The sequence below is a fragment of the Phlebotomus papatasi genome, chromosome 2 (genome assembly GCF_024763615.1).
Source record: "Phlebotomus papatasi isolate M1 chromosome 2, Ppap_2.1, whole genome shotgun sequence".
Lineage (NCBI taxonomy): Eukaryota > Metazoa > Arthropoda > Insecta > Diptera > Psychodidae > Phlebotomus > Phlebotomus papatasi.
This window is the reverse complement of record NC_077223.1, coordinates 106,532,951-106,542,906: the sequence shown is the minus strand read 5'-3', so window position 1 is coordinate 106,542,906 and position 9,956 is coordinate 106,532,951. Positions and strand designations below refer to the sequence as shown.

The 9,956-nt window shown below is 36.6% G+C and overlaps 1 protein-coding gene across 1 annotated transcript in view; it reads left to right on the top strand.

Annotated features, from left to right (window-relative positions):
- The window catches only part of LOC129800667 (E3 ubiquitin-protein ligase MARCHF6), a 12,833-nt gene extending 2,877 nt beyond the window's left edge, over positions 1-9,956 (top strand). The window contains exons 2-4 of the mRNA XM_055845235.1: positions 3,552-4,100; positions 4,163-4,357; positions 8,303-9,956. Coding sequence (XP_055701210.1) covers positions 3,552-4,100; positions 4,163-4,357; positions 8,303-9,460 — 1,902 coding nt within the window. The 3' untranslated portion in view covers positions 9,461-9,956. The remainder of the gene's footprint in view (positions 1-3,551; positions 4,101-4,162; positions 4,358-8,302) is intronic.

The window sequence follows — 9,956 nt, the reverse complement described above, 5'->3', positions numbered from 1 at the left end:
TGTTTCTTAACTTGTTTTCTCAACCAGAGTGCCCCAAGTAGTCATTTGTTGAACTTCAACTATATCAAAGAATTGTTGTATTTTGTGAGACTCTTCATTTAAAACCCTATTTTAAGTGTCTTGGTGGAGTAGAGGCAGTCAAATTGGCATCTGAGTGATTTCAAAGCGTTATTATGGGAAAAATCAATTTTTTCACACTTAAACGGCAAAATCGGAGTGATAGCGTAGTCTGAGTGGAAAATGATGTATGGACGAAATGTAGAGACAAATGTCCTCTACAATTATGTCGAAGTAATCATCAAAATCGGTTCAGCGACAGTCGAGATAATTGAGGTTATGTGATATTGAAATTGGTTTTTCGACTGTGGCGCCCCTGGTGTTGGTCCCACGAAGTTCAAATATTCTAGAAAGTTGTAGCATTTGGTGAGATCTTTCGTTTAAGCCCTCATTCAACAAAATCGGTCACATATAACCGGAGATATGATTTTTTGAATTTTGTGAACTTTGACCCCTCATATCTCCGGTTCTGTTTTAACCACAGCGCGCATTTGCACCATTTTGGAAACGTCCTAGACTGGACTACAACATACTAAAATTTCATTAACTTGCACAATGCCGTTTTTGAGAAAAGTGACTTTGAATTTTGATGAATTTTGACGCTATCACAGCGCCACCTGTGGTGACTTTTTGAACTTCCATCTGAAAGTGCTCATCGAGACGAAACCAAAAAGGTAAAATTTAGGTCGCTATGTTAGTTAGAACCGGAGATAGAGGCCGGTCAATGTTCGAACTTTGACCCCTTATAGCTCGGGTCAGGGGTTATGGATCGACTTAAGTTTTTTTTTGTTTGATAGGTATAATCAACAGCTACAACATATTAAATTTTCAGCCCGATGCACAATGGAATTTTTGAGTTATTTAACTTATAAGATTTAAAAAATTTCTTTTTAATAATAGCGCCCCTAGCGGTGGTTTTATGAACTTGCGATGTTAGAAGGAGAAGTGGCATTTCACGAGAGCTTTCCAAAAAGCCCTCACTTTTTAAGTTATGACAATTATAACCGGAGTTATGGCCATTTTAAGAAATTTTTTTTGGACCCTTATAGCTCGGGTCAGGGGGGTCGGGGGACCTTAAGTTTGGTATTGATGGAAAGCCCTAAGGCCCAGCTATAACATACTAAAATTTGAGCCCGCTCGATGCCATAGGGGCGGAGCTATTGAGAAAACAAAAAAAGGGGGGTCTTCAAAATGGCGGAAGGAGGGGTGGGGGGTGGGGGGTCAATGCACCAAGTTGCAATTTTCACCCGATATATAACATTTGCCGAAAACCGCAAGTCGATATCTTTTTTAGTTTAGGAGCTATTAAGCTCCAAAGAGCGGCCGGCCGGCCGGCCGGCCGGCCGGCCAGCCGGCCGGCCGGGAACGTAAAATAGCCACATATATATTCGTGATCAGGAAGTGCTGAAACACATTTTGGCCAAGTTTGAGGGCGATCGGACGACATGAAATTTTGTTAGGATTATAGTAGGTGAGATTGTTAAGAATCTCACCTAATAACCACACACTGAGAGAAATCCGAAAAAGTTAAAATAACATTCCGGAAATGTTAATTTTACCCTGCAGTATTGTTCCGAAATCGGTGTAAATATTACCCTTTTTAGGTGTATTATGGGTTAAATTTACCCTTCTTTTATCTTGATTTTACCCTTAAAAGGTGTAAAATTAACATTAAAAAAATGTTGATATATTTTTACACCAAAAAAGTGTTAAAATTACGAGGAAAAAAAGTTAATCGCGCCCTCGTTTTTTCTCAGTGTACCTTCGCACCATTTATCATTCACCGATTCTCAACCAATTTGAACTGATTCATAAATCATTCAAAAGATTTTCTAAAATTGTTTAAAAATGAATTTTTGGATAAAAATTATTTATCGACTATGAACCGGTTCATTACCGATTCAAAACCGATTGGAACCGGTTCAGTTTTAAATGAAATTCTAAGACCTTTCCAACGAGCCCAAGCATAACCCCAGTCACTTGGTAAATTTACTCTCTAGTGTCTTTTTAATTTTTGACATTGAAAAACTGTTATTAGAAATGATTATAGGGTAGAGTAAGTACTTTTCGCCACCTTAAGGTTGTTATTCTTGTAATTCTTATAATTTTTATCGAAATAAAATGAAATTTCGTGTACAGATACTTTAAAGCATTGTGACTCTATTGAACCAAGAGAGTTCTCGGGAATTTTTGGGTATCTGGTTGAAAAATTACATTTTCTGCAACAATGCACGTTTCAGTACTTTTCGCCACTTTGTAAACACTTTTTCGCCATTGTGTAAGTACTTTTTCGCCACATGTTTTTAAGTGAATTTTAAGAAACAGCAGCTTTCGTTAACCTTCGAAAATACATGGCACAGTACTTTTCATTTTAACACCGATGCCAGACAGTTATTAAAGTATTTCAAATGATTTTTTCGAATTTTTTATTTAAAAGAAAAGTTAATCGAAAATCACGCCTGTTTCAACTATATTCCGCGAGGTGCGCCACTTGTAAAATGTTTGGAAAAAATGAGTGACGAAAAGTACTTACACAGCCGAAAAAGTAAGCCCTATTTCACCATTATCCGTATATCTTTATTTTTTTTTTTGGAAAACATTATTAAAAAATTACAGTAGACTCTCTCAAATTCGGGCATTTGGGACCGAAATGTCAACCGAATTAGAGAGAAATTCGGGCAGCAAATTGTTTGAAATGCAACGATTTTTTGTTCATCTGCAGACTCATATTGAGTTTACATGATCATTGCTATTATAAACTTCATGAAAACCTCTTAATAATGCAAAATCACATCAAAGCTAAGACAAATCATGGCAAATTTGAGCATATTTGCTTCATTTGATAATCATCGAACTTGAAAAATGTCAACAAACTTTTTTCGAATTTAACTGCCGCCCGAATTAAAAAGTAGGCCGATCTTAAAAGAGCCGAATTAGCGAGAGTCTACTGTATTATTATTATTGAGCTACAGTAACAATTTAACCTTGTCTTAGCCGGGATCCTTTTTGTGAGTCTTGTAGGGAGATGCCTGTGTTACTCGCATGAATTATAGCCTTAGGTGTATTTTTTTGTATACAACGAATTTTAAATCTGTTTGCAAACAATACGATCGTAATGCAGTTTTCAAACCAATTTTTAATTTATACAAAGTTAGCGAGAGTGTTTTTGAATAATTTATAAACCAGATTGAAAAATTAATATGGAAATTGTTAGGGAATTATTAAAAGAAAATCATTTAATTTTAAATTAATTTGATTTTTTATTAATAAATAATTTGCAAAGTGTATAAATTTATTTTTCAAAGTTTGTTTTACTAATTTCTCACTAGATGTCACAATTCGTACAATAAATGCCTTAATTAAGGACTTAATAAGTACTTATTAAGGACTTATTTTACACACTTGGCCAAATCTCTTATTCCAAATTATCCTAATCTAGCGTATATAGGTTTCCTGCTTCCTGCAGCTCTAACACTCTCCAATACATTTGCCAGGTATTTCTTGAGCATGTTTTCTGGGTGATTTCTCTCAACACTCTCTTCATCTTCATATTTGCCTTTTGTCCCTACACCATTGGCAACATGGCTATTTTCTTGCTGGGAATCCTAAAGCCTGGAAAGCCTCAAATGCATTTCCATGGGCTACTGACGACACTTCTGGGCTACTGCATCATCGGGATAACTCTCGTAAAATTGCATGCCCTGGCCAAGATGCTTCGAATGCGAAAGAGTCGAAGAATCCTGGGACTGTGCTACATTGTCGTGAAGGTATCTCTGCTGTCTGTAGTAGAAATTGGAGTTCTCCCATTGGTTTGTGGTTGGTGGCTGGACATTTGTTCCCTGCCAATGTTTGATGCCACCCTCAAGGATCGCAAGGCGAGCTTCAAAGCTGCTCCAGGGACATCTCTCTTCATTCACTGGATGTTTGGAATGGTTTACGTGTACTACTTTGCATCCTTCATCATACTCTTACGGGAAGTTCTTCGTCCTGGTGTCCTTTGGTTCTTACGTAATCTCAATGATCCTGACTTTAGTCCCATTCAGGTAGAAATTACAAAAGATTTTTCTTCTCTAAAATTATTTTACGAATTACATTTTGTTTTCAGGAAATGATCCATTTTTCTATTCTGAGGCATATTAGGCGCCTGGTGGCTTCAGCAGTGATATTTGGTTCGGCTGTTCTTCTCATGCTGTGGCTCCCAATTAATATCCTCAAAAATATTTGGCCAACATTTTTACCTTACACTCTGTCAGGAGATTCGGAAGTCAACGAACTCAGCTTGCAACTGCTCCTCTTACAGGTAAATATCTCAGAGTATTATGTGAGATTCTTAACAGTGCCACCTACTATGATCCTAGAAAAAAATCATGTTCTCTGATCGGACTCAAACTTTGCCGAAATGTGTTTCGAAATCCCCTGAGCCGAACGATCTTTCGAGTTTGATAATTCCCAAAACTAAGAAAGATATTGACTTGCGGCTTTCGGCATATGTTAATATCAGGTGATAACTTGGTGCGTTTTTATCAATTAGAATTATAGACAAATATTTTCAGAAAAAAATATTTCATCTCAATTTAGAGAGAAGTACGAGGGCAGTCCCAGAAGTCCGTGGCCTCGGGTATAGATGGCGCTCGTAGGTTGGGACCAGTGACTTTTTTTCAGAGTACCAACATTAAAAAGATTAAATTTCAAGTTTGGCTGCAATGCGCTGCTTAGATTTTTTTTGACAGCTATTGAAAGTGGAAGAAAAATTAGTATAAGAAAAATTAAGGAAGAATGTAAACCGTATCTAAATCTACTAAAGATATTTAGTAACATAAATGGGGGAGCGCATCCTAAAAGAATGTTGGAAGTATACAATGCACTGGTTAAATCGAGAATAAATTATGGAGCACCAGTTTTTTGAAAAAACGGAAGAAGTGTTAAAGTGCAAAATTAAACAAAAAATATCAATCAAAGAAACAGAACTCATCGCAATATTTATTGCAATTAAACTCAGTGTCGAAAAAAAGGCGGAAGAGATAGTTATATTAACGGACTCCAAGAGCGCATGTTTATCACTTTTAAAAGAGAGCAACAAAATATACGAACATAAAATTAAAGAAATAGTGAGCGCAAATAAAAATAAAAAAAAGTTACCATACAATGGATCCCTGGGCATATAAATATTAAAGGAAATGAGAGAGCTGATAAAGCAGCCAAGGAAACAACGAAGGATGGGATATGTATCGAATGTAGCTTCAATAGAAAAGAGGTGGACAGAACAAGAAAAGAATTCATACGGAAAAAATGGACAAATTTGTGGAAAAAAAATTGTGAAACTAAAGGAAAATTCAACCATGACATCAGACAGGGAATATTAGAAAAAAAAACTATGGTTCAAAAATATAAATTTAAGAAGTGATCAAATAAAAATAATCCAAAGGATTAGAAGTGGACATTGCTGAGACAAGAAGTTTCTAAAACTAATAAAAAAAGAAGACACAGAATTATGCGATAAGTGCGAAACCGTCGAAGATATAAATCACATAGTGATCCAGTGCAGAAAATTTAATGAGATAAGAGAAAACTATAAGTGCATTAATAAATGAAAAAGTGAGCATAAAAAATATTCTTAAAATAGCAAACGAAGAAATATATAAAGACATCTACAAATATATCAAAGAAATAAAAGTGAGCATATAATAATTAAAAAACTGTGATCGTATAACAATAATAAGTGATATAAAAAAAGAGTGATAAGTAAATAAGTGATAAATAAATTAAAAATATAAATAAAATAAAATAGTGAAATCGAGTGAAGTACATGTACAGTAGAGTCTCGCTATAGTCCATATTTGGTTTCAAATTTGACACTTGGGTCGCACTATAGTCCATGTAATTTTTTAAAATTATCAACGACTTTTAGTATTGAAATTGCTCGACGGCTTCCACTTTCTTTGCGATTGTGGTACTTGTCTTTGCTCTCTTCATTGTGGATCACAATTATCACAACTACTTAATAAAGTTTGCCAAAAATATTAAAATAAATTATGAATTTCGCATACTAAAAAACATAACCTAACTTAAAATCAGTGTTTTGAAATCAACGGTCGATAAATTGTGGACTATAGAGCGATGGCTTATAGCGAGACTCTACTGTAATAACGGAAAGTTTAAATTTGAACTAAGTGAACAAAAGTGGCTATATGGACCCGAGTGAGTCCGACAGCTTTACATAAAAGAAGAAGAAGAAGAAGAAGAAGCTCAGAAAAAAATTGAACATGCAAGAAATGGGCCATCGTTACGTGATCCAGTACCTGGGGTGGAATTATAACTTTTCGATACTATCGAATCGATAGTAGCGATGAATGTATATCTGATAGATTAAATGAATGTACTTTTTACGCATTATTGGGCCATTCATTGTGACATTCTTAAAAGAATGTCACCGTTGATAAATATCTATATTAGATACAGGAAGTGCAGCTATCGTTTGAAGTTTTCGAAATCGACAGTCGATAGTATCGAAAATAAGTGATCATGTCGCCCCTGTTTTTGAAAGGTCTTAAGACACCCAATGTTAAAGCCGACCTGGATTCTACGGTAAAATTTTGAGTAGCAGAGTGTAAGCGTGGTCGAAAGAGCTTGAATGATGGTCAACGCACTGGTCGCCCTAACAGGCGTCCTCACCAGAAAATTTGACGAAAATCTAAAAAATATATCAGGCTTTTCAGAAAGTGCCGTACATCGCATATTAACAGAAAATTTGAACATGAAAAAGCTTTGTGAAAGATGGGTGCTGCGTTTGCTCACATCAGAAAAAACAGCGTCGTGTCGCGATGGCCAAAATCAAGGAATTGAATTTCGAACTGCTTCCCCACGCCCATACTCTCTAGATTTGGCCCCATCGGACTATTTCCTGTTCCCAAACATGAAAAAATGTCTGAGTGGACAAAGATTTTCCAACAATACTGAGGTCGAGCTTGCAGTTGACGCCTGGATTGACGACCTGGACGGAACCTACTATAAGATGGGTATAGACTATAGAGCGAATATAAAACCGCGAATTATTTCGCGATTTTTCACGGGGTGCGAATTTTTTCGCGGATTTTCTCGAGTCGTATTTTTTTCACGAATTTTCGCGGGCAGCGAATTCTTTCGCGGATTTTAGCGGGTCGTAGATTTTTACGCGGATTTCCGTAGTGCTCAAATTTTTTGAGAATTTTCGCGGATCATTGAATTTTTCGAGGATCTTCGTGGACCGAGGAATTTTTCACGGATTTTTAGCGGATTTTTCCGAGATAATCGACCTTAAAGTTTGTCAGATACTTTTACGCATTTCTCATCCAATTTTCTTCATTAATAACGATAAGTTTCATATAGTTTAAGAATTATTATACGAATTATTATAAGAATCTCACCTCTATAAGCTGATCTAGGCATATCACTGGCTTTTGACGGTGATTAATGAAACTACTGTACACGACAGATATTGATCAATTCTGCAAAAGAAGGTGTTGTCTTATATTTTTTTTTAATAAGTGAATATGGCCCAATAATACATAACATCTCTCAACTTCAGCTGTTGAGAATCTCATTTACTATGAAAAAAAAATGTTTTGTTACACGGACAAATGGGTTTTGTTGAAATTTTGTCAAAAGGATGTTGTTTACCAATTTGACAAAACTCTTTCAACTTTTTTTTTAACAAAGATCCAGTTAACCACTGATTTAATAAAACTTTTCTATAATCTGTATGGAATGTAGACTCCATTACTTTTTTTTTAATTGAAACACTCAGAATAACTTTAGCTTTTTATTCGCTCACGTCCTTTCTCTACGTCTGGTCTCTGTCTGTCATGCGCTCGTCCATGTTCGTCTGTCTGTGTTTCCACCTCGCGGAATATTTTGTAAATACGTCCCGTCCGTTATATGTCCGTTGACCACAGGAAGAAAGTCCTTTTAACAAACTTTTTTTTTTTAATTTGACTGTAGACTCCATCATTTTTAATTTAAACACTCAGAATAACTTTTATACTTTTTTATTTCTTCACGTCCACTCTCCTTAGTGCCCAGTCAAAGTCTGTCTGTCATTCGTTGTTCGTCCGTCTTCGTCAGTTCTAAATGCCATCTCGCGGCATTTATTATAAGTATCGTCCGTTCCCTCTGATTGACAAAACTTTTTTCATAGTAGGATAAGATGATCTATGCTTGCACCTAGTTTGTCTTATGTAGTATTCTTGTGTATTTGAATAATTTGCAGATTATCCTTCCTGGATTCTTTGAGCAGTCGCAGACGCGTGTTTGGCTGAAGGGATTCATTAGGATTTGGTGCAGTGTGGTATCTTGGTTCTTGGGAATACGAAGCTATTTGTTAGGAAGTGATACTCAGCAGCAGAATGCTGGACAGGATGAGGGACATCGACATGCACCAGATGCAGGACAAGGCTTAGGAGCTGCCCATCAGGCTCTCCTCCATCGGGATGTTCCAGTTGGTTTTCAGCCGTATGATCAACCTTCCTATTTTATCCTTCGACTGGCTGGACTTATTGTCTTTATGTGTGTAAGTTTGGTCATTGGTTCCCTCCTCACCCTCACGATACCCGTTTGGATAGGTCGTCAGTGTATGACACTGTGGTTGGTGGGGGGTCACATTGGTCAGACTCCGACAGCCGAAGAGGCTGCCCCTCCGAAGCCCCATGAGCTGTATACGGCTGCCATGGGGACGTATCTGTGTTGGATAATCTCCCGTGGGATTGCCATTGCGGTGAATTTGTTTCCGCAGGGTCGTCAGGCTGTTGTGCAAAAGATAAAGCATTGGATGAGTATTGGGGCATCCTATGCCATGGCAGCAGTGATTTTTGTCCTAATGTTCGGTGTGGTTCCTCTGCTGTATGGCCTTTTGCTGGAACTTGTGGTAGTTGTGCCACTTCGGGTACCGCTAGAACAGACACCGATTTTGTTTTTGGGTCAAGATTGGGCTCTGGGAGTGTTGTACACGAAAATCACGTGCGCTCTGACTCTCATGGGCCCCGATTGGGCACTCAAACGAGCAATTGAGCGTGCCTATCGCGATGGACTGCGAGATATTGACTTGAAGTTCATAATAAAGGACCTGGCAGCACCTGTAATAATGTGCTTTGGCCTAGCACTGGCTGTTCCCTATGTCCTAGCTCACTCTATCTTGCCCATTTTCTTTACGAATCAACACACAAGGACACTTCTAGCACGCAGGATTTATCCCTTCTTCCTCATCGTTGCTATCGTAATTGGGATCATTGTGTTCCAAATTCGACAATTCAAGAAGCTCTACGTCGCAATTAAGAACGACAAGTACCTTGTGGGACAGAGACTTGTGAACTATGACCATCTGAAGAGGAAAGCCTCAATGGCGCCATCAAATCTGCGCGATCGAACATAAAAAAAAAGACGCCTGCTATGTTTTATTGACATTGTTATCTTACACAAACTGCTAAAAAAAATTAATTGCAGGCAAGAAAAAGAAAAACAGATGAAAGATTCCAAAAAATAGTGAATGTTGCAAACTCATTAAAAAAAAACTGTGAGAATAAACTGGCAAAAGATGAAGATATCAAGATGATAAATATTCAGCAATTTCTATCTTCACCTTTTTAGATAAAATATTAAGAAAAAGAAAATATTTATCACATGAGAACTGATTAGAATATTCTGACTATTTTTGTTCTTTCCTTATTATTTATAAAAAGAAAAATACACATTTTTCGTTGTTAAAAAAACTGTTCTCATTTTTTTCTTCAAAATTTCCTTCCTAATTTCCCCCGTAGAATTTAAGTGGAATTTAGCTTAAGTCCAAATTATTGTAAATATTAAAGAGAAAAAAAATTGTGTGAATTCTGAAATTATTACAATTTATCGAATAAAAAGTAATATTTTTA